This window comes from Drosophila teissieri, chromosome 2R, assembly GCF_016746235.2.
Source record: "Drosophila teissieri strain GT53w chromosome 2R, Prin_Dtei_1.1, whole genome shotgun sequence".
Lineage (NCBI taxonomy): Eukaryota > Metazoa > Arthropoda > Insecta > Diptera > Drosophilidae > Drosophila > Drosophila teissieri.
This window is the reverse complement of record NC_053030.1, coordinates 16,499,221-16,523,050: the sequence shown is the minus strand read 5'-3', so window position 1 is coordinate 16,523,050 and position 23,830 is coordinate 16,499,221. Positions and strand designations below refer to the sequence as shown.

General features: G+C 42.1%; 5 protein-coding genes and 1 pseudogene across 5 annotated transcripts; 3 read left to right on the top strand and 3 right to left on the bottom strand.

Annotated features, from left to right (window-relative positions):
* Positions 1-110: 110 nt before the first annotated feature.
* LOC122614029 (lysyl oxidase homolog 3B) lies at positions 111-1,999 on the bottom strand. The gene is made up of 4 exons (XM_043788483.1): positions 1,780-1,999; positions 742-1,687; positions 522-679; positions 111-470 (listed from the first exon to the last, which is right to left on the bottom strand). Exons 1-4 carry the CDS (start codon positions 1,991-1,993, stop codon positions 253-255), a joined length of 1,536 nt encoding a protein of 511 aa, XP_043644418.1. The 5' UTR covers positions 1,994-1,999; the 3' UTR covers positions 111-252.
* A 2,821-nt stretch (positions 2,000-4,820) lies between these two features.
* Positions 4,821-6,509, top strand: LOC122613051. The gene is made up of 3 exons (XM_043787024.1): positions 4,821-5,429; positions 5,478-6,324; positions 6,380-6,509. The coding sequence occupies exons 1-3, from the start codon at positions 4,936-4,938 to the stop codon at positions 6,386-6,388; spliced, it is 1,350 nt and encodes a 449-aa protein (XP_043642959.1). The 5' UTR covers positions 4,821-4,935; the 3' UTR covers positions 6,389-6,509.
* A 6,030-nt stretch (positions 6,510-12,539) lies between these two features.
* LOC122614560 lies at positions 12,540-13,050 on the top strand. Its single transcript, XM_043789127.1, has 2 exons — positions 12,540-12,750; positions 12,810-13,050. Exons 1-2 carry the CDS (start codon positions 12,625-12,627, stop codon positions 12,933-12,935), a joined length of 252 nt encoding a protein of 83 aa, XP_043645062.1. The 5' UTR covers positions 12,540-12,624; the 3' UTR covers positions 12,936-13,050.
* Positions 13,051-14,340: 1,290 nt separating this feature from the next.
* On the bottom strand, positions 14,341-15,593 carry LOC122613439 (trypsin-1). The gene has a single exon (XM_043787621.1). The coding sequence runs from the start codon at positions 15,433-15,435 to the stop codon at positions 14,341-14,343; it is 1,095 nt and encodes a 364-aa protein (XP_043643556.1). The 5' UTR covers positions 15,436-15,593.
* Positions 15,594-15,982: 389 nt separating this feature from the next.
* LOC122613731 (trypsin-1) lies at positions 15,983-17,218 on the bottom strand. Its single transcript, XM_043788064.1, has 2 exons — positions 16,394-17,218; positions 15,983-16,300 (listed from the first exon to the last, which is right to left on the bottom strand). Exons 1-2 carry the CDS (start codon positions 17,216-17,218, stop codon positions 15,983-15,985), a joined length of 1,143 nt encoding a protein of 380 aa, XP_043643999.1.
* Positions 17,219-20,233: 3,015 nt separating this feature from the next.
* On the top strand, positions 20,234-21,005 carry LOC122614169 (annotated as a pseudogene).
* The last annotated feature ends 2,825 nt before the right edge of the window (positions 21,006-23,830 follow it).

Sequence of the window (23,830 nt, the reverse complement as noted above, 5' to 3'; positions counted from 1 at the left end):
TTGACACCTGATGAATGCTTGGTTGGTTCCAAAATTCCTGGTATCTCAGTGCCGGTGACATGTTTCCACGCCAGCGGCTTTCAAGTTCAGTACAAGAGTTTTTAGATGTGCACATTTAATTATATCGAATGCGAGTTAGGGTTAAAGACATAAGTGTAGAAAATATACAAGCTCCCTTTGGTTAATCGTAGTATTTGGCACTTCTTGATTTGGTTCCAGTCCACCGCCCACTTAATCCTAACCATCCACCCCTTAAGGTCTCCCCAGCTGGCAGTTCTGCACTCTGGCAAAGTTTTCGGTGTATATCAGATCGCAGATGGCAGCGTTGTTATCATAATTCATCTCGGCCACCTTGAACTCCGGATTGATGGCTATCTTGAGGACATAGGAGCCGGGACTCAGGTCCGTCACATCCACCCATTGGCAGTCCAGATTGTACAGGTACACATCCGAGCAGTTAATGGAAATGCCTACAAAGAGATTGCTTGAAATGTGAAACTCTGGGTTATAGTTACACTAACCTTGATCCCCATAGTTGGCGCAACTGTACTTCTTGGCAACTCCTGGCAGACAATTACTGTCCTCCAGGCAGAAAGACGCCTTGTGTCCTTGCGCCACTTTGTGACCTCGCAAATCGAAGATATCAAAGGTGGCAAACACCTCCATGCTGTGAAAATGCCTGGGAAAGTTTTAACACAAATTATTATGTTTATTTTCCAGTATTTTGCACGGTGTACTCACATATGGCACATGTGCCACTCCCATTGGCTCTTCTCCTTGAATGGCCGGAAATCCGCATTGCCCGCGTTGATAGCAGCCGCCGTAAACTTGAGCAATCGCCTAGATCGATAGCGCCAGTGGGGATCATCCCGCTGGATTTGATACGCCTCGTTGGCCACACAGTTCTCCTCCATGGCGCACTGCATCAGCAGCATGGGTCGATCCTCCAGATGGGCCGTCTGTTCGATTTCCAGATAGTCCACCACCAAATCGGGGGCAACATAGTCACAGATCACAGCGGCCACGTGCTGCCGATTGCCGTGGCAGCTGACGATACCCTGACTTGCATCATGATGCAGGCAGTCGGCCAGTTCCGTTTCGTTGCCATAGCACTCGCTGCCACTCAGCACGGGTCTCGACACATTGGAGCCACCAAAGAAATCCGTCTGGAAGGCCTCATTGGCATAGCCCAGGCCGAGCTGTCGGCACACGACATTGGCCTCCAGCAGTGACCAGCCATCGGCGCACACACTGCCCCACCGCCCGCCATCCAAACTGACCTCCACACGTCCCTCAATCCGCGATCTGCCGCCTCTCAGTCGCACATACAAACGTGATCTGGAGCGGATCGGGTACTTGGGCAGATCCTCGTCACGGATAATGGGTGTTGCCACGGGGATCAGGGCATTTTCCGGGGGAAAACAGATCACGCCAGCTGCCTCTCCTGGCTCACAATCGTTCTCGCCCCAGCCCTCGAAGTGGCAATCCACCAGTTCCTGCTCGTGACCTTCGCAAAAGAGGTTGTCCATCCAGAAGCGACGACGCGCGGGTCCAAAGAAGCCACTTCTTGTGTAGCGCCTCATGCCGGGAAAACCCAGTTGGCGGCACACAATGTGACCTTCGGCGGAGTCCCACTCGTCGTCGCAAACCGCTCCCCATTTGCCATTGTGCAGGACCTCAATGTTGCCTAAAACGATATGAAATATATATGAAATATAGATGTGTAAAATAATTATCAAGAACAGCAGGTATTTGAATATTCCATTGCAATATCCTCACCTTCGTACTCATTATCTCCGCCCACCAGTCGAATGGCTCCCTCCTCCTTGTTCAGCACCTTTATGTACCTGTGCACCAGTCGCTGGCGCTCCAGACGAGCCTCCTCCAAGGATCGGTGCTGCAGCACAGCATCTGCCAGGTGAATGGCCAGTAGAGACAGGCACACAAGAGTGGACTTCATCTTGAGGACCTTTTGATCTTCGAGTGCGCACATTAGTACGCCGCGGCGTTCGCATGAGAACTGAAGCTCAACGCAAATATTTGAGCGGCAACAGAATCATTTAACTATGAACTGGCCAGATACAAAGATACATAGATAGACGGCTAGATGGGTAGGTAGGTAGGTAGGTGGCTTGTTAGGTACATATTTAGATATCTGATGCGGTTCAGAAGCTCGCTCAACTGACGTCATTGGCCGACCGACGAGGGCGCAGATCGAGAGTTAGTATCTGAGACCCGAGCACCGATGTCGGCTATATCCAGTAGCGATTCCAAATCCAAAGCTGAATCTATTTCCCGCACGTATGCATGTCACTTAATGAGTTTTTCAATTTGAGGCAGCACTGACATTGCCGTTGTCTAAGCGAATTGGCCAATGTTGCACTGAGAAAAATGTAAATGTGCAAATGGGGATTTCCAAATCGCAGCTTAGTGAATTTCAATTTCATTACTGAACGTAATGAATGTAGCATAATGCATGGATCATCTTAAATACAAATATTATTTAGATACATTTGTATCTTACTATTTTGATGCGACTTTTTTCCGGTGCACGTCGAAGGCCAAACAAATATTGCTCTATAAACAAATGCGAAAAGGAAGCACTAACCCATCTAGTTTATCTCACAACAATAAACCATTAAAACATATTTCTCACACCCATTACAAACATTTAATGAGAGCTTTGTTTGAACCCTGAACCCGCCACCTCCTCCCAGCCGTAAAATAATGCATTGCCAAATCCAAAAATGGGAATGAAAATATGGAAAACGAAGCCATAATTCCGGCACTGAGTGAACACGACCCACATATGAATACAAATCTGTTGTTCGGAATTTAACTACCAATGTATGCATAGTATGTTATATGTACTCGTATCTGGCTTTGAGTGAACAAACCGGCTAAATCATCGTCATCGTGGGGAAGCCCATTAGTTTTGGCATGCAGCCATTTGAAACGTTGCATGCAACCTCACGGCCCTCATGACATTGACACTGAAACCAGTGCTACGGAAAAACTAAATAAAAGTGAAAAAAAAGCTCACTCATGAGTAGAGGGGGGTGGGACATGGGTGGCTCATTAGAAAAAGTGCCAGCAGCATAATCGTAATTGGAAATCAAACTCGATTAGGTCAGCTGAATAAATGAATGAAGCGGGAGGGGCACGAAAACCATTGATGCGTGCCTCCACACATTTGCTGGATAGATTTTCAAGATCAATGTGGAACAGCAACCGGTAGTTGTCTAATCAGTTAGATGGATGAATGACAGTTCGTTGTTACAAATAAAATGGTGTCATTGCTATGAGGAAACTGAGTCAAAAGCATACTCAAATGTAAACTAAGTAGCTTTACATTAAACTCAAGAAATTGTTATATATAAATGGAAAGCGTTCTGCATCTCAGACCTTTAATAATTAATTATATTTTATTTCCATGTCCCCCATTAATTTGCTAACTCACCATAAAATCACATTTTATTCGACACTCACACATCCCGATCAATGAACATTTTTATAACCAACTCAAACGCATAACTATGCCAAAAGAAATATGTGAGCCATTTATAAGGTCCAACATGCATAGAGTGCTATATCTATGTAAATATCCTTGGATCTGGCCGCACGAAACGATCATAAATATTGGCCAGAGAAATTAATTGGATAAACGTTTTATGATATTGAATTATGATGGCCAAAGAGCTGGAGCAGCTCGCTACTTGGGCCATTCGAAATATTCCCACACAATTCAAAGGGGGCGAAATTTTATGAGTGCGTAAATTCCATTTGGATGGCCGCAGGGGCTAAAAGGGCGCAAAGGACATGGCGCAATCCTGGCGCACCGTCATGCACCAAGGTAATAAAATTCGATAGAAAATCGTGTAATAAAATCATTACACACACAAGAACCAGAAGCAGGACAATGTCTGCTCCAGCTCCATTCGACTTGCCATCTTCTGCCAATCCGGGCACTAAAATCAAACGAGTCCAGCCCCACCGCAGGCATCTGACCAATCTGCAGCACCTCCGACTCCTGATCCTTTGGCACCAGCTACAGCTTCAGCTCCAGCTCGCTGCTCCTAAGGGTATATAAAAAGTGCGGCAACGTGAGGCGACAAGTCCGGAGCCGGAGCTGCGAGGAGCCTCCTCTGGCCAACAATAAAATGCGAGAGTCGAGGAGTCGAGGAGTCGGATGAACAAGAAGTAACGACAAAGTGGAAGCCAGCGGGAAAATAATTTGTGTGGGAGTTACCCACCCCAAGGGGATGATTTCCACTGTGCTCCTCCTTGGAGGAGAAGGAGCTGGAGGAGGAGGAGTAGGAGGCAACGAGAACAAGGCCCAGAACGGATAAAAAGATGAAAAATGGTAAAGGGATATTGAAAGGCGGTAAATTGCTTTATTACTTAAGTGAGCCAGAGATGATTAGGTTCGCGCTGGCCGCGGTGGCTGCAGTTGCTGAAGTTGCCGCCTTCGGGGGACTCATTAAAACGGAGTTCCTAAACCGGACTTAGGAAATTGAAAATGAGAAAGGAAAGCGAGTAATAGGAACAACGGCTTTAAGTGGTACTAACAAAGTCTTGTAGCAAGCAGGCACACTACCGTAACATACACACAGTGATTGTACATACAGTCCTAGATATACATACTCTTAGTTTTAAGTACAATTTTACGCTAATGTTAAGATCGTGCTTACGGACACTACTTTGTGCGTCCCGTTCGCACGATCAGCAACTGACACACCAATACATACATGTAATAGGCTAAGAAGGAACGGAACGAAGAAATAAAGAACACTTCATTTGTGACAAGAAGAGAGAACGGCCGCATTTGAATCGCCTCCTACAAATTCAGAAGTGGGATTACTGTGAATTTTTTTTTTTTCACAAAAAACTCAACCTACGAAGCAAAGTAAAAACAATATCTTTAAATATAATCAAATGGAAACCATCGGTGCGGACGATTATACAGCAGCAGAACTGCGCAATTGGTGTGAAAAGCTCAGCATGCAGAAAAGCGGTAACAAGGCCACGCTTGCGGCGCGATTGAACGGTGTGCCCCCAGAAGCCCGAGGAGTTTGCCCGGTGATTGGCGAATTAGAAGGCGAAATCGCTAACAATGATTTGGAGCACGAAATCGTCGGAGAGTCAGCACCAGAGGTCGACATGGAAAGCCCAAGGAGCATGATCGAGGACGCCGCCGCTGGAGTGGTGCCGCCAAGCAGCGAACACTGCACCAATGCTGAAAGCATGAATGTTCATGACGACGCCAGGCCCTCAACATCTACCAATCATCGCGATTCGGAGTTGGCACGCGAGGAACATTTTCCAGAAGTTTCTACGCAGTTCGACGCCATGCAGCGTCAACTAAGGCTGCTCCAATTGGAAAACGAAATGTTGAAATTGGAATCTGCTCGACGCCATAACGCTGCCACATCGGATCAAAACAGCGCTGCCACATCGGATCAAAACAGCGCTGCCACATCGGGTCATAACAAGGCTACCCCACTAATTCGAAGCAGTGTTGCCAAACCAAATCAACACAAGGATGCCACTCAAGATCAAGAAGTCGCTGGCGGAGATGCCAGATCGGAGGAAGCATTTGTAAATAAACAAACATTGCTAGCAATGGCCAAGGAAATGATTCCGATATTCGACGGTGCTTCTAACAACAAACTCAATGTTAGCACATGGGTCGCCCAGCTCAACGCGGTCTCAAAAATGTTTAAGCTAAGCGACGATGTAATTCGCATGCTAGTGATGTCCAAATTAAAGGACCATGCTCAAATTTGGTTGCACTCTTCGGAACGTTTGCTGACTTTGCCGGTTCAAGAACTTCTATTTCAACTTGGTGAAGCTTTCCACGGTAAGGAGAGCAAAATAATATCTCGACGCAAGTTTCAAGAGCGCAAGTGGAAACCGTCGGAAGATTTCTCCACATACTTCAAAGAAAAAACGCTGTTGGCTACACAGATTCGAATAGACGATGAGGAGCTAATCGACAACATCATTGAAGGGATTCCCGACTCCCTTCTACGACAACAGGCACACATGCACTGTTTTAATTCGTCTGCGCAGATGTTGCACGCATTTGCCAAGGTCTCGTTACGTAAACCGCTACTTTCTCCGGCTGGACGTGTTAAGGTTTCGTTCGATAAGGAACCTGGTTCGGCGCCTCCAAAAAGGTGCTTCAATTGCAATGCTGTTGGGCATTTCGCCGCCGACTGCCGCAAGCCCAAGCGCGAGTATGGAGCCTGCTACGCATGTGGCAGTAAGGATCATCTGGTGTACAACTGCACTGAGAGGAAGTTCGTATCCGACAACGAATATGTAAGACCGTTTAAGATTTATTTTAGTTCAAAACCTAATGAATGCCTGTTCTTAGAATGCCTAATCGATTCTGGAAGTCCAATTAGTTTCATAAAGAAGTCATACGTCGAAAAAATTTTGAAAAAGGAAGATATTACGTTAAATGGAAAGATTCTTAAAAATTATTTTGGCTTAAACGGTAGCCCTTTAGATATAATTGGAAAAATATCATGTTTCGTTATTATCAATAAAGAAATTCTAAATTTTGAGTTACTAATTGTGACAGACAGATCGATGGCATATGGAACAGTTTTGGGAAGAGATTTTATGAAAATTAGTAATTTTAAGATTGTTAGGGAAAAAGATAGTTCAAATGATAGACATTGCGAAAATGATTGTTTAAATGATAGAAACTTTGAAAATTTTATTGCAAATGATAGACATTGTGAAAATGATCGTTCAAATGATAGAAATGTTGAAAATTTTATTGCAAACGATAGATATTGTGAAAATTATGATTCAAATTCCGGAAATGCTGTTTTAAATAATGAAAATTCTGAAGATAATGGTTTAAATGATAGAAAATCTGAAAATGACGTGGCTAATGTCAAAAATTATGGAAATAAGTGTTCAATTAATATAAATAATGGAAATGAGAGCAAAACAAGTAGTCCTTATGACGGATTAGAAATACTATCAATTGAATACCCCGATCCAATAGAATGCAGTCAGTTAAATATTAACGAGAAGTGTGAATCGAATCTAAGAAACAGATTAATAGACGTATTTGATAAACTTTATGTGAATGCGAAACGTCCAGAAATCCCAGCAGTAAAATGGGAAATGAAACTTAATTTTGACAACACAAAACCATTCAATTATCCTCCAAGGCGATTATCATATGCAGAAAAAAGTCAAGTTCAGAATTTATTAGACGATTACTTAAAAGACGGGATTATACGTGCAAGCGAGTCAGAATATGCATCACCAATTGTTCTAGTTAAGAAAAAGTCAGGAGAATTAAGAATGTGCGTTGACTATCGAACTCTCAACAAAAACATGCTAAAAGACAACTACCCTACTCCATTGATAGACGACCTTATTGATAAACTTTCTGAAAAAGTAATTTTCACCAAATTAGATCTTAGAAACGGGTTCTTTCACGTGCATATGCACGAGGACTCAATTAAATACACCGCGTTCACTACACCTATGGGACAGTACGAATGGCTCAGAATGCCGTTCGGCTTACGAAATGCCCCCGCAGTTTTTCAGAGATTTGTAAATAGAATTTTCGCAGATTTGGTAAAAGAGGACAAGGTCCTCATTTACATGGACGATATTTTGATAGCAACAAAAGATAGTAAAAGCCATATAGAAATACTAACAGAAGTGTTTAAGCGATTAGTAGATAACAAACTGGAATTAAGAATAGACAAATGCGAATTCCTTCAAAGTGAAATAAAGTACTTAGGATATGTAATATCAGGTGATGGTATTAAACCAGATTCAAAAGGCATGCAAGCAGTAAGAGATTTTCCAATGCCGACAAAAACTCATGAAGTTCAGAGTTTTCTGGGGTTGTGCTCCTACTTTAGACGATTTGTAAAAGATTTTTCAACAAAGGCAAAACCTTTATACGATCTTGTACGAAAAGATAGAAAATTCGATTTCGGTGCGACAGAGTTAGATTGTTTCGAAACATTAAAAAGAAATCTTCTAGAAGCTCCTATTTTAGCATTGTACAGCCCTACAGATCCAACAGAACTACATTGCGACGCTAGCGCTTTAGGGTTCGGTTCTATTCTTATGCAGAAAAAGAAAGACAATAAGTTTCATCCAGTATTTTACTTTTCAAAACGAACGACTGATGTTGAAGCAAAGTACCACAGTTTCGAATTAGAAACCCTCGCGGTGATTTACTCTTTGCAACGTTTTAGGATTTATCTTCAAGGAATTGAGTTCAAAATAGTCACAGATTGTAGTGCTTTTACTCTAGCATTAAATAAAAAAGATTTAAGTCCAAGAATAGCCAGGTGGGCGCTGTTTCTACAAGATTATGATTACATCTTAGAACATAGGTCCGGTAAGCGCATGCAGCACGTAGATGCACTAAGTAGAAATACAAACATACTAACAATTGATTGTAACTCTTTTGAGGAAAATTTAATTATTTGTCAAAGCAGAGACGAGAAGATCAAAACGATAGCTAAACAGCTACAACAATCAGAACTCAAAGGTTACGAAATGCGTAATGGAATAGTTTATCGAAAGAAGGATAAGGAAGTTCTCTTATTCTATGTACCGAACGAAATGGAAAGCCACGTGTTGTTTAATTATCATGATCAATTAGGACACGTTGGAATAGACAAAATGGTAGAAGTTATTTCAAAAAGCTATTGGTTTCCCAAAGTTAGAGAGAAATGCAAGATACACATTAGCAATTGTTTGAAGTGTATAGCTTATTCTGAAAAGTCTGGAAAAGAAGAGGGATTCCTTCACAACATTCCCAAAGTAAATATTCCATTTGATGTAGTACATATAGACCATTATGGTCCTGTTGATAAAAGTAGGTCGAACAAACACATATTAGTGATTATAGACGCGTTTACAAAGTTCGTAAGACTATATCCTGCAAAAACAACAAAATCAAAGGAAGCAATAGTTGCATTAAAGGACTATTTTAGGGCTTACAGTAGGCCAAAATGTATTATTTCGGACCGCGGGACATGTTTTACCTCTGGGGAATTTCAAGATTTCTTGAAAGAAAGTGAAATAAAACACATAAAGATAGCTACCGGTTCTCCACAGGCTAATGGTCAGGTCGAAAGGGTGAACAGAAGCATAGGTCCCATTATAGCTAAGTTAACTGAACCAGACAAAGGACTGCATTGGGACACTGTTTTAGAAATGGTCGAATATGCGTTAAATAATACAATGCAAAGATCAATTAACCAACATCCAAGTAAAGTTCTATTTGGAGTATCTCAAAAAGGCAGAGTTATAGATAGTTTAAAAGAAAGGTTAGAAGAAATAAATAAAACAAATGATGACATAAATTTTGAGAAAATTAGAGAAAATGCTGGCAAAAACATCAATAAATTGCAAGAATACAACAAGTTACGAACAGACTCGAAAAGGAAAGATCCTTATAAGTATGAAAAAGAAGATTTGGTGATGATCAAGAATTTCGACTCGCATATAGGCGTATCCAAAAAATTAATCCCCAAGTTCAAAGGTCCATATAGAATAACAAAAGTTTTGCGTAACGATAGGTATGTCGTGGAGGACGTTGAAGGTTTTCAACAGTCTAGACTTCCATACAAGGGAGTTTGGGCAGTAGCAAATATGCGCCCATGGATAAACAAAAGTAAAAGTTAACATGTTTGTAGAGATCAGGAGCTCTCCGGTCAGGATGGCCGATTGTAGCAAGCAGGCACACTACCGTAACATACACACAGTGATTGTACATACAGTCCTAGATATACATACTCTTAGTTTTAAGTACAATTTTACGCTAATGTTAAGATCGTGCTTACGGACACTACTTTGTGCGTCCCGTTCGCACGATCAGCAACTGACACACCAATACATACATGTAATAGGCTAAGAAGGAACGGAACGAAGAAATAAAGAACACTTCATTTGTGACAAGAAGAGAGAACGGCCGCATTTGAATCGCCTCCTACAGTCTTAACTTGTAACAATATAGTTAGGGCCAGAGATTTGATGGTTTAAGTTAAGATACGTTCAATGATAATGTGTTGATTTTCAGTTCAGTTTCATTGAGCAAAACATGATTTCAAATGTTATCTGACTTTTTGCGTAAATTTTGGTCTAAGCTTAATTTACCCTAGATTTAAGTTTTCAGCAAAGCCCATTCTTTCACAACTACAATCTGAGAACCATAACTTAATTGGCACGCAGACATTAAATCTTTTCATAATGATATCATACAGTCGTAACACACATAGCGTGGCTCATTTGGACATTAATAAAATTGGATGACGCGCTGACAGCATAAATGTCACCGAAAATGCTATTAAAACTAAATTATAGCCGGCATAACCATGATTCATGAGCGGGAAGACCTCAAGTGCCCCACCCTTCGACCTCTGCCGGCGAAAAGAAATCGTAAAAAATATAAAATGCCAAATTTGTAGCTAGCTTATGGCAAAAAAAGATTATTAATTCTTAATAAGAAGGCGTGGAATGCAAAGAGGGCAGTGAGAAAATGGAAACAAAAACAGAAATTCTATAAAAAATGTGGCAAGTGGGGCGTGTGTCTATATGGCTGCCTTGAAAATGTGCCAAAAACGCAGAAAAAAATACAGAAAATAAAAAACGAAAACAAACCATTGAAAAAAGTTCACAATCAGCGAATGCCCTGGCTTGAATACCCTTTTTTATGGGAATGCCATAGATTCTTTTATTTTCTTTTTTTTTTGGTGGACTGCGAGAGCACAAAATGAAACCAAACAGAAATAATAAAATTAAAATGCGCCTTTTGCTTGGCTCGAACTCAGTCAGTTGGACACAAAAAGTCGGGAGCAATAAAAATAATAATGAAATCAAAGGAATAAGAACAACAGAGACAGTTACAAAGACTTACATTTGGCCAGACACGATGGATGGGCTAAATAGAAAGGGCAGCTGGTAAAATTGAAGTCGAAGGACATTGGGAAAATTGCTGTTCGGTTCTCGTTGCGAATCATAATGAGCTTTTCGAACAATTTTCGTTAGCTGAATTAGAAATTATTTCACTGCCGTTTTGGGAAACCCAAAGCAGAGTGGTACTGAATATTTATAGACATGTGTTCCATGGCCTTAAAGTTGGTAAAATGCTGTACATTGCAGTTGCCTCGACCAGCGGCGATTGAAGCTTTCCACAAATAATTTGAAAAGTTCTTTGGCAATGTAAAAATGATTTATTCAAGCGTTCAAATTCGATGGAACTTCCTGCCAAGCTGACGACATTTTATTTCCATTGAATGACTTTGGTGGCATGCACTCAATATCACAGCGAATGTGTTCCTGATACATTGTATTCGACTAACAGGTGGCCTTTCCGGTCTTGAATTTATTTTATTTTAAAGAGTTTTCAGCTGAATTTCCCGCAGATTTTTACAGCTCACTTCAATCGCAGGTCTGTGACTTCACAGTAAAATCACAATAAAATGTAAATACAATATGAAGGCATGTATGGTAAGTCATAAATCCTATGACGTCCCTCTCGGCAAGTAGCTATATTTTATTTTACTTTATTTCACTTTAATTTCGGCTTTGCCATTTCAAATGTTCACCCCCAAGGCGCTGTCTTTGCCCAGGATTTGCGACAAAAACTTTTCGCTCATTCCGCCGTCTGTCTACCCAGACAACGTGTGTAAATATTTATTCTTGGCTTCTTGTAAGGCTGCACAGCGAAATTTCGCGAGATAGCAACTCAAACTATTTTCATAAAAACCCACTTGCGCCGAGTGAGTCAATACAATTGAGTTTAAAATGTGCGCATGGAAATCAATTAATTTTTTGTCCCAGTTGCCGCTAATTGAATTTGCCATATCGCAAAATACACTACTGAAATAATAAATAATAAATCCAGTACTCCATTGTTCGCTGGGGAAACGTTGAAAAACGGAGCGAGACACATGTTCCATATCATGGAATTTGTCCCCGTGCCGGCTAAATGAATTATGTAACATGTCTAGCCATTTAGTGCCATAATTCAAAGCAATCTATGCCAGCCCAGACAAAATAGTGCCCATCACTGGGCGGAGGCGGGAGGACGGGACTCCAATAATAAAAAAGGGGCGTGGCAGGGCTTTATGTGAGAACCTAAATTGCACGCAGTCCAGACAAATTGCATTTGCATAGCGTAATTGGAAAATGTCGCGTATGAAAGAAAAAAGTGATTGAAAAACTATAATTTGTGCGGTGGCTTTTGAGAGCTGGAATAGGAGACATATCAAAATGGAATCAAAACAGGGAATTTTATTAAGTTTGCTAATTATAAGCGGTATTCGTAGAGTAAAAGTATCTAAGATAATGAAGCGTTTCCGAGCCTATAAAGTATATATATTAAATCAAGATCAATAGCAGAGTCCTTCTGGCCATGTCCGTTTGTCCGTCCGTATGACTGTCTGTCTGTCCGTCCGTAAAAACGTCGAGATATCAGGCTCTATAAAAGCTCAAAGCCCAGAGCATTTAAAAACAAGGATAGAAACTTGTTATGCTTAGAAAAGTGAATCATTATGTATAAATTTATAGACCCCGTTTCAAAATAGATTCCAAAAGTAACTCCAAATCCCAAAATCCCCAAAAATGCCAGTGGCCGTTCGTCTGGTGGAGGCCTTGACCCTGATCACAATTATGGGTCTGATTACCTGCATTGGTCTCAGCGTGATTCTGGCCCAAAAGACCCTTAGTATGACTATTACATTTATTGAGGTAAGTTTCGCGGTTAATCGTTTATATTTACATACTCATCAGCATGAAATTGCGTTTAGCCTGCAGCGAATATTGCCGACATGGTACTGATTTTAACCGAGAAAGTGCTGGTGTCCTCGCTACTCTGCGTTTTGAGACTAACAAATGTGGTGGGCAGTGCCCTCCAAGCGGCCGGAATCGCCTGATGATCCATATCTCATGATATATCAAAGTTGGCCCCACTAACTTTCGGTTTTCTGATCAATGTTGTATGCCTCGAAAGTTCCCAATATATTGCTCGCCTTTCGTTTTATTATGCCATTACTGTCCGACAGTATTTTCTGTTTTTTTTTTTGGATTTTTGCTAAGGGGTCATGGCAAACTCAAAAGCGGCACCGCTCGCTAATATTCAATCAAACAATTTTACGCCCCAATAAACTTTTCTAACCTGCGGCTGGCCAAAACAAAAGTGCAAAAGACCAAAAATAAAATAAAGCAGAACTCAGCTCAATTGCAGCAAATTTGCGCCTGGCTAAAAAAGGAATCGGGGAATGGGACGCAGCACGAGAAAAATAAATATTTTTACCACAAAAGCCAATTTGCCCGCACAAATTTAAACTTCGCTCGAGGTTGTACATAATTTTTGGTGCTTTGTTATGTACTTTCAAAGGGGTACTGCCATTTTCTCAACAGGTTAAACGATCCAGAATTAGGATATGCTTTTTATAGATTTATCTACTATTTCTAAGTCGAATTTGTATATTATTTCCATATAATGCTGGTTTTGATTAATTTAATAAAATTTCTAAAATATTTAGATCAGTGAATATATAGCTTTTATAAAGAGAATAGTAGCGAAAACATAAATAATTAAATATATCTTTTTAGAGGGTATGCTTTGCTTGAAAGGTATACCCTTATACCTTTTCACTTTCCGCCGCCTTTAAAGTTTTAACACCTCTTTGCAGCTGCTTATTCTATTATTTAGTTATTTATCAATGTTCTGACTTTAGTCTGGGCTGGGATTCGGTTTGGGTTTGGGTTTGGGTTATGGTCCAATCCCAGTGGGATCGGCACGCACAGCGGACCACAAGCCCCCATCCCTGAGTCGTCTGAAATGGAGCGTAGGTGTCTGCGGTTGTAGCTGTTTGCATGAGCATTTTTTGATTTAGTGGCAATTTCGTGTGGAAAAAATTGCAGAGTGCCCCAAGGGTAGACTTGAAAATAAGCAGATTACAGGCGGAAATTGAGGCAGAGTGAGTGGAGGAGCTAACAAGCCGAAAACTGGAACAATAAGCAGTAAAACACCTCAGAGAAATCGGCATGTAAGCGGTGATCGCCGGAGCCAGCTCATTCATTATCCTCCACCAAGGGGCGATACTAGCAGGGAATACCATTGAGACTATCTCTGGTCTTATAATTGGCATTATACATGGATGTAGAAAATCTGAATTAATACTCAAGATCTTATGAAACATCATGCCTTAAGATAAGTGATGTTACCTAATACAAAAACTGAATTAATATTCCCTTTTCCCTTTTTATAAACAAAGTTTTGAGTGACCAAATACATTTTATTTGCAATAAATTGGGCGCAGAAAGAAATCAATTTCAAATCAACTTATTGGCCTCCTCCACCACGGGATCTGCTACGGTTGCCCCATCTGCAGTGTTGTTCTCTGGGTCTCCCTGCTCGGTGGTGTTCATCGGGGAGACTGGTTCTCCAGGAGCTTCTGGCTGGGCACAGGAGCAGGCATCCCTGGTGTTCTCCGCAATCCAATCGTTGAAGCTGCCCACTCGCGTGTAAACGCCCGGGGCATTCGGCTTGGCACATCCTTCGCCCCAGGACACGATTCCCGCCAACTGGTAAGCGTCTCCGGAAGCCAGGACATGCATGGGTCCACCGCTGTCTCCTTGGCAGGAGTCCTTGCCGCCCTGCTCCACGTAGCCGGCGCAGATCATGTTGTCGGTAATCTTGGACTCGCCGTAGTTGCTATTGCGACACTCCTCCTGGCTGAGAATGGGCACCTCCACCTCCTGGAGGGTATCCGACACCGGTCCTCCTTCACTCAGAGCTCCCCAACCGGTGACGACGGCAGTTTGACCCGCATAACTCTCGCTCGGAGTGGGCAAGCACACCGGATGCATATCGATGCCAAGGCGAACTGGCTCATTGAAACGAATCAAGGCAATGTCACTGTCGAAGTTTCTGGTGCTGTACTTCGGATGGATGAGCACCCTGGAAACGCGGCGATCCACGATCTTGACGTGGCTATCCTGACGATTGTGCTCCAGCAATCGGACCGTGATCAAACGATGGTAGAAGCCATTCACACAATGGGCCGCCGTCAAGGCGTACTGATCGTTAACCAACGAGGCGCCGCAATAGAAGTTACCGAACCACATGAGCATTATCATCCAGGGATACTCATGGACCTCCGTCTCCTGGCCGCCGACGATGCGATGACGCGTATTGATGTTACCACAGGAGCACTCGGCGCACTCCCTTTTGGCCGGAGAGCTCCACTCCGCTGGCACCTCGGGTCCCAGGATCGATTGAATCCAGTCCAGAAAGCTACTCTGCCTTAGTTGAGCTAAATTGTTCAAAATTTTCTCCGGCTCGGAGGCGGAACGCAGAGAGGGCGTGGCCCAGGCGAAATCGCCCAGTGCTGTGGCAAGAATTAGCAGAAGATGAAGATTACACATGGTGTACTAACCTGGCCAACTGGCAATTGGCAACTAACCAAATGCATCCTGGCCACATCCAGCAAGCAGACTGATGAGAACCAGAAGTACCAGCTAAGCCAAAGAACTGGCTAGACCAGAATCCCGAATCGGAAAGGAAACCGGCTCCCAAGAAAGGTTAGCGCACTTAATGGAAACTTTTCTTTTAATCAATAAATATAAAACAGCTTGAAACTGGGATCTTCGACTTAGCCGAAGCTGAATTACTCTTGCAAAGGTGGCAAACATGTTACTATATATGATATTGTTTAAAAAGTTCTGAGGCATATATCCCAAGAAAGTGGAAAGTTATTTTCGGCAAAAATAGTTCGTTTCTTGTGATATGGGACCTGTGATTTTTGGAAATAACAAGCTTTTTGCAATGAAAACTTGTCTTTCAAACGGTGGTGCTATTGCATGTTGTGGAGATATTAGAAGTATCACATTGTGTGGATATAATTTAAAATGTGCTTGTAATCTTTGCAAGAGTATTGAATTATGAATAGATACAGAAATAGCCGGATGGTCGCTACTTGATCTTCTTGGTTTCCTGCTGGCAGAGGCAAGCCTGTTTGGTGAGGTTCTTGATCCAGGTGCCATAGCGATTCACTCTGGCATAGACGCCAGGATAACCGGCCTTGGCACAGCCCTCGCCCCATGAGACCACGCCGGCGATCTGATGCTCTCGCGTTCCGCTGGCCACGATGTGCAAAGGACCTCCACTGTCGCCCTGGCACGAGTCCTTGCCACCCTCGTCGTAGCCTCCGCACAACATGTTATCCGTGATCTTATTGCCATAGCGACTCTTGCGGCACTCGTCCTGCGACAAAATGGGCACTTGAACCTCCTGAAGAATAGAAAAGATAATATATTTATAGGATTTGCTTATATTGAAATTTATATTATTTATTCATTTATTGTTACAGATAAATTGGCTTACCTGAAGTGTATCGGAAGTGGGTCCACCCACTTTGAGTGCTCCCCAGCCGGTGACGATGCCGTTTTCGCCCTTGAAACTTCTGCCCGGCGTTGGCATACAAACGGGATGCAGCACCTCATTGAACTCCACCGGCTCATCCAACTTGATGATGGCTATATCGTTGTCATAGTTCCGCGCATTATACTTGGGATGCGTGATCACCTCGGCCACCTTGCGATCGATCTTCTGCATGTGCGACATCTTGCGATCGTGTTCCAGTAATCTCACCGAGATTCTTTCCTTTCGGAAACCATAGACACAATGAGAAGCGGTCAAGAGGAATTGATCGTTGAGTAGGGAGGCGGCGCAATAGAACCTTCCGCCATATAGCAACATGGCCACCCAGGGGTACTGATGCACCTCCGTCTCCTGACCACCGACGATTCGCTTCTGTATGTTGGCTATGCCGCAGACACAGTCGCTGCAATTCCTCGGCGGACTCAAAGTGGGTGGTGCCGGAGTGGTTGCCCTGCGGGTTGTGGTGGTGCTGGATGATGGCGCTGGTGTGGTGGTGGATGTGGTGGATGCCGCGTCCGGCATCATGGAGCTGCTGCTCAAGGTGGCCAGAGTGGCATTTTCCGAGTCAGAGGCACCGGGACGTTGTGGCAGAAGTGAGAGCACCCATTGGATGAAGGTGTTCTGCGATTGTTTCAGCAGGGGATTCGCTGTCGTTTGGTTCGATGCCTGATCCTGGACGGCTGATTGATCCTGGACGGCTACTGATGGCCGTGGAACGCAGCTCAAGGCCAGGCAGATCAGCAGCAGACACAACCAGGCTCGATTCATTTCTCTAGACTTTTTCCGGCTTTCTCCACAGCGACACCACCGATTCACTCGCGTGGCTCTCGGCGAACTGATCGCCCAGCCGCTTGGCCAGCATTTGAAAGCGGCATTTCACCCAAAAAAAAGTGGTTCTGGCCGGTGGCACGTCCACTTTGCCAATCCGATCCACACAGAGAGAAACACAGGCTTTATTTTAGCTTTGTTTAGCTTATTAACAAAAAGAAGCTTTTGATATAGAACATTTTTTCTTTTGAATGAGTATATAACAAAATATCGATACTCATACCGTAATTTACAGAATTAATTAAGTTTCTTTTCAATGGAAATGTTTACACATGTTGCATATTTTGTATTCATTTTATTTTGGGAATACACCTAGCGCAACTGGGTGACAATTTCTCGCGGTGCATTCTCGCACTCCCCTCAAATTTGCATTTGTATTCTGCGCATGCGTGGGCGCCTCAGGGCATCCACACTATCCACATCCACTATCCACTGCCACTTGACCATGATACTTCACTCGGTTGGCTGGCAGGTAACCCACACCACAGAATCGGAGCCACTCATCCACAAAAGTTGGCTTTTTGTTGTAATTTGCGCCACTGAAGTAGCGAAAGTTTTTTTCTCGCATCCAACTTATTGAAATGAATTTTTTGCTTCTTTTCCATTCAATCGATCGCTCGGCGACGCATCGTAATTTTACTTTCTTTTGATTTATATTATTGGGGGCTACTTCTCGGCGATTTTGTGGGTCGCCTGGTTCCGTGTTTTATGCGGACAGCTATAACAGCTGACAATAAAAACAGCAACAATGCCACTGACAACAATAAATTTGTGGCACTGTTTACATTTACACCGTTTACGTGGTTGGCTTTGCCAATTTGGCCAACTCATCGAGCTCGGGGCGTTTTTACAAACAGGGTGATATGTGGGTTAAGAACTATGATCTTACATAAAGAGAACTCCAAATGGAGTCAAGTTTTATTCGCTAGTTTAAATGTTGCCATTAATGCTTAAATTGATTTTAAATAGTTTCTTTTATGCGATTTTAAAGATTACCGTTTTCTTTGTTATTCAAAGATTATTAGATTGCAAAGATTAGTTAGTTTCTTTTATTCGATTTTAAACAGTTTGCTTTGGGAAACCTTGTTGAGTTGAATTTCAGCGTTAATTACCCTTTTAGCTTTACAATGAGCAGAGCAATCGTCATAAAAGCAAAAGTATCCACCCCAAAGACATGAAGCTGTCAGCCTGGACTTTCCTCCTAGCAGAGATTAACGATGCAGCCGACTTGTGGCATCCGCACGTGTCCACTGCAGTCGTGAGTCATATTGGTCATGGGCTTAAGTAGCCCCCAACCCACGGGATCATTAAAAGCAACTTGTAGGGCTGTGGAGGCGGCGCCGTTGCGCCTGCGCCACTTGGATGACCGGCCATTGATGGATGGTCGATGGAGGGATGGATGGAGGAGGGACTGGAGGAGGGACTGCCCTGAAAGAAGGCGGGGAGCATCGGCAGAGGTCTCCCCGAGGAGTCCGCGGCTGGAGGAGTCATTAGTATGCGCACACATAACACTTGGCATATTAATTGTCCGCGTAATGTTGCAGGCAGATGCAGTTCGAGTGGAGGTACATACATGGAGTTGCAGTCGGGCTTGTGTATGATGATGATGACGAACTAATGTCAGTTCAGCGGACTCTGGGCACTAGAGATGCAAATTGTAACCATTCGGAAATGAATGGGTATCCCAGCTTTGTGTACCTAAGAGTATAGGTAATGCAAAAAGTTAAAATGGAAAATAAATGTATATAAAATCGAATAGTAATAAAATCATGATAATAAAAGTATGCAAAATCGTTTAGAAAACTCACTTTGGTGCGCAGAGTTTGTTATCCTGCATTGATACAACAAACCATGATAGAATATTCCAATTCAATTGAATTGCACCTGATTCTTCGCTTTTATTTTAATAGATCGTTAGCATCACTGGTGGGCAGCCATCAAAGGCATGGTCAGATCCATTGCCCAACCGCAGTGCACGCAGTTAAAACAAAGTGCCATTTGCATAATGCTCCGGCTAGACAAAACCGAATGAAAAATACGAAAAAAATAAAAGAAAAAAACGGCCAAACAAGTTGCATGTGTGTGGTGAGGTGAGCTGAGCTGAGTTGAGCACATCTATATGTTAAATGGGAGTGGGGTTATTTACGATCCCGAGGAAGGGACCTGCACTTGGCGACGCAATTATGCAAGGCCCACTCACCGGCAAACGTGACCACCAACGGAGTGAGACTCTGGGACTGATTGCCGGGAAAGCCTGTCCCTCCACTGAGGCACTGAAGCACCTGGCTTGGGCAGATTGGCTCTGGCCAGCAAAATATGTTAATTGGCATTGTAATATGCACATTAGATGTTGCCAACTACTACTAAGCGCTCATTAAACAAGCCCAAGCTCATGCTCGGCCAATTACAGCCGGCAGGTACTATGTACTATGTACTACGTACATGGCAAAAAGTCACCGAGGATGGCAGGATGGGTGGATGTGATAAATTGGGGGTATATGAATCGATTATGATGCCAGATTGCCACTCCCAAGCTGGTCTATCTCTATAAAGAGTGATTATGGCGAGCAAATTAATCAAAATAGGTAAATGCAACTTGCGTGGTAAGTAATGTCATCTCTATTATTATTATTGGTCATAGAAAAACGCTTTAAAAAGGTAGCTACTAAAGGAATATAATTTAATTTCAGTAGGCTGTGGAATAGAATTTAGCAGCTGTCGAACGCCTGAACCAAAAACACTCAGATCACCTTCACTTATTCAGTACACCAGACCTAAATGGGATAGTTTCATGTTTCTCGTGAATTTGTGTGCTTGGATTTCGGTGTAAGTGCTTGTGAGCGTTACAAATTTTCAGTTGTGTTGCGTTTTTGTTACACAAGTAAGTTGAATTACGAATAGAAAGTTAAAAGGTAGAACTTGAAATTGATTTCCGGACTGCAGGTGACTTTTGCCATGTATCCGAACGAGACTAGTGCTTCCTCGAGGAACACCAAAGCTGCCCCAAAAACCACGTCCTCCAATGGTGGTGGTGGTGTAGATGGATTAAGTTGCACCTGCCAGGATTGCGGCTGCTGCGATGGATCCTGCCGGAACTGCAGTTGCTCCAACTGCCAGAGGAGGCGTCAGCGGGTCGAGCGGAGAACATAAAGCTATCCGTGTATATATTTGGATCACCGAGGTGGTTAGGATTACGTTCCTGAAGGACTCGCTCCTGGCCACCGCAAATCTAACCTTTCGATTCTGACATATTTTGGAGTTATTATTGGATTTACTCGGATAATAGTACTAGTTCTTGTTCCATATGCTAAGATACCAAACACTTGGATTCCCTGAACTGGGATACCTTGAACTGAGATAGTTGGAAACCCTTTATTTGAATACTCTATACTTGGATACCCTAAGGTTGGATACCCTATACTTGGATACCCTAAGATTGGATACCTTAAGATTGGATACCCTAAGGTTGGATACCACATATTCGGACTGCGTTTGACTCGGATTCCAAATATGTTTTATGGACATAGATACCCTACACTTGGATACCTCAGGCTTGGATACCCTGAAGTTGGATATCCAAAGCTTGGTTATCCCATATTTGACTGCTGTTACTCGGATTTCACTAGGGACTCAGAAATGTGCAGAAAACACCTGTTTAATTCAAACGTTAATCTTTAATAACACACTATGGAATTGGCGAACACAAATTAATAAACTTAAAATCAAACCCATGCTGTTTTTCTGGCAAAATCAATTAAATATGCGCGATTTCTCTGCACAATAGACTACTCTAAAGATAATTTCATTTCAGGAGAGTGGATCTCTTAATTTCTTTGGCTTTCAGGATGTACAACTCCCGTGGCAAGCCGCAAAAAACAATTACAAAATTGCTGGACAGCCGTTGGCTGGCTGACATGACCTGACCCCGAGTTTTTCGCCAAAACATCGAGCGCACATGTAAATGGGAAATTTTTCACAGACAGTTGGGTGCGTGTAAAAAATTTCACTTTTGATTTATGCGCGTGCCGTGGCAAGGTGTTGCTACAAAAAAAAAGGAAACCCTTTAAAAAAATATTGCAAGAGCTGGAAAATGTTGAGAACCTGAAGCAGTTATAGCCGAAATAAAATTGCTGAAAACTGGGGGTGCAAAGCAGAGGATATTGCAACATATTTGCATAGACAACCATTAGGGGCAACGACGACCATTCAGCCACTCAACCATTCAAGCCATGAATGGCTATTACACCGAATAGATTATGTTTTGCTATGCACGTTGCCCGGTTGCCATAAAATTTTATCTGCCCAGTTAATTAAGCCAGTAGTTAGCCGACTGGGAAGCTGGCAACGCAGCTCAGCTCAACTATCCTGGAATGCTCCTGGCTCTCCTGTTCATTTGCAGTTGAAAATTTAATTAGTTATTCCATTTGCGCGCCACACTCGCTTTTCATTGCGGCCATTCAGACAGCTACCTCTCATTTGCCGGTCAACCCAAAGGATTCGCGAAAGGAAAATGAAACTGAGCTCTTTGTTTTTTTTTTCTTTTTTTTTTAGGTCTGTTCAGTGGTCTGTGGCAAAAGAGAAGGCCACGAAAGTAGACACGAATATCTGATCAAGAGTTTCCACACCTTGGCTGGGAAATCAGTAGAATCGCATCAAAGCTCACGCAAGGAAAACTTTTTTAAGGCGCACATGCAACAGTCGGAGTCTCAAGTTTCAGGTTGCAACACTAGCACGCGATTTCATTTTTTACACACAAACGCCGATTATGACCTGTACTTGTTGAAATACTCATGCAAAAATGAAGCGGACAAAAAACAGCTTAAAAATGTGTAATGATTTTTTGGGCATGCTCAACATACTTGCAATAATTTGCATGCGACTCTCGAATGGCATGCAATGGATCCTACTCACGCAAGGCCCCATAATGGATTAATTACAGGGTAATGCGATTCCAGACAGGTCGCGCACTAGCTGCCAGCTATGGGTTATAAATAAATGTAAACTAGTTTCAAGAACTTTGCCATATTATATACTTGCAAAACAAAAGTCCTGCAATGTATTTAACTTTTGAAATATGACTAGCTTTCAATAATTTGATTGGTAATTGAATATTCCCTATTTATATTACATTTTAATTAATTTCAACTCCATATAAAACCAATTAGCCACGTCTATGTGGAGGCTTCTATTTGGCCAGAGATGGGCACCAAAGGCGTTACATGTTTAAGCACTTTGAGAGCTTGTTTGACCATCATGAAGAGCAAACATGAAAACTCAAGGAGGTACGAGCACTTCAGAATGGAAATTGGTATTGGGATGGGAACATTAAATGGAATTTTTAAATGCTCTTGTAACTCACCGATGATCACCGTTCCCATTCCCAAACTTGAGACAGAAAACGAAAAAAATAAATAAAAAAATACAATTTGTATGCTGGCGACAGGTGATTCAGATTCTTTTTTGTCTTGTGATCGGGAAGTTGCCCTCGTTTCAATCGATTGCATATTTTATGCTCCCATAACGACTCATTAATTCTATGGGAATGTTGTCGTAAACAAGCCATCAAATCTGACCCGTTATTACACGAAATGGGGGAGAGAAGAAATAAATAAATCGGTGCCATAAAATCTTGTTTGTTGACATATTTAAATGACGTAAAAATTGAATAAACAAACGACCCAAAATGGCCAATAATTATTCTACAAATACGGCTAATCAATGCGAACGCAAACTTGTTTTCCTGTTCTACTTACAGATAAATCAGAAGCAAAGCTGTGTCTTTGCTATTTAATAAATTATTTCTTTAATTTTAACTATGCGTATTTAAAAGACTAGTGTATTATTTCATATGTACATATTAAAGTCAAAAGAATAAAGTTGCAAACCGCAATTAATTAATCCGCGCTTCATTTAATTGCCGCAAGTGGAGTCAAGGGACCACGAGATCGTGAACTGCGCAAAAATGATACTCTTTATAAAAGTTAAAAAAAATATAACAGGCAACAATAAAACATTTAGAAATAATTTCTTGAATATATAAATTTAAAATGCAAAAGCCAAGAAAATGTGACTGACCATAGTATTTTAAAAGAGTATATAAAAATAAGTTCTTTTCAAAAACTGACACAGTTTGTGGTCATAAATTGCGACAAATATTATTTGCAGCTTCATATTCTTTCATTGATGTTTTCAATAATTCATAAATTTCCCTGTCCCGCAACCACAGGTTAATTGAAGCGTTTCCTTGCCAACCGCAGAAAATTCAATGGGTTAAGTACAAATAAAAAATATTATATATATTATTCGTTGATAGCGTAGAGTTAATAGAACAAAAACTGATGCATAAGTCGTAAAATCGCCTAGTTAATACAAATTAATTGTGGAAAATCATTAAGTAGAAATTATGGTTAAGAAGCCTGCTTAATTATCGATTATATTTAATGCTGTATTTAATTGGATTTCCAACGGAGCAACTATGATACTTGCATTATTCAGCTCAGAAATCTCCCGAAGGCGTTGAACGAATGAAAATTAATTTACTTGTCCAACAGC

What these genes read in the sequence shown, in the direction of transcription:
- LOC122614029 (XM_043788483.1), bottom strand. Translation starts at nt 1,993, where the DNA reads ATGTGCGCACTCGAAGATCAAAAGGTCCTCAAGATGAAGTCCACTCTT. An exon ending in CGGAGATAATGAGTACGAAG is followed by an intron (nt 1,688 to 1,779) that starts GTGAGGATATTG and finishes ATATCGTTTTAG; the next exon opens with GCAACATTGAGGTCCTGCAC. An exon ending in CGCCAACTATGGGGATCAAG is followed by an intron (nt 471 to 521) that starts GTTAGTGTAACT and finishes ATCTCTTTGTAG; the next exon opens with GCATTTCCATTAACTGCTCG.
- LOC122613051 (XM_043787024.1), top strand. Translation starts at nt 4,936, where the DNA reads ATGGAAACCATCGGTGCGGACGATTATACAGCAGCAGAACTGCGCAAT. An exon ending in CGACGCCATAACGCTGCCAC is followed by an intron (nt 5,430 to 5,477) that starts ATCGGATCAAAA and finishes CAGCGCTGCCAC; the next exon opens with ATCGGGTCATAACAAGGCTA.
- LOC122614560 (XM_043789127.1), top strand. Translation starts at nt 12,625, where the DNA reads ATGCCAGTGGCCGTTCGTCTGGTGGAGGCCTTGACCCTGATCACAATT. An exon ending in TGACTATTACATTTATTGAG is followed by an intron (nt 12,751 to 12,809) that starts GTAAGTTTCGCG and finishes AATTGCGTTTAG; the next exon opens with CCTGCAGCGAATATTGCCGA.
- LOC122613439 (XM_043787621.1), bottom strand. Translation starts at nt 15,435, where the DNA reads ATGTGTAATCTTCATCTTCTGCTAATTCTTGCCACAGCACTGGGCGAT.
- LOC122613731 (XM_043788064.1), bottom strand. Translation starts at nt 17,218, where the DNA reads ATGAATCGAGCCTGGTTGTGTCTGCTGCTGATCTGCCTGGCCTTGAGC. An exon ending in CCACTTCCGATACACTTCAG is followed by an intron (nt 16,301 to 16,393) that starts GTAAGCCAATTT and finishes TCTATTCTTCAG; the next exon opens with GAGGTTCAAGTGCCCATTTT.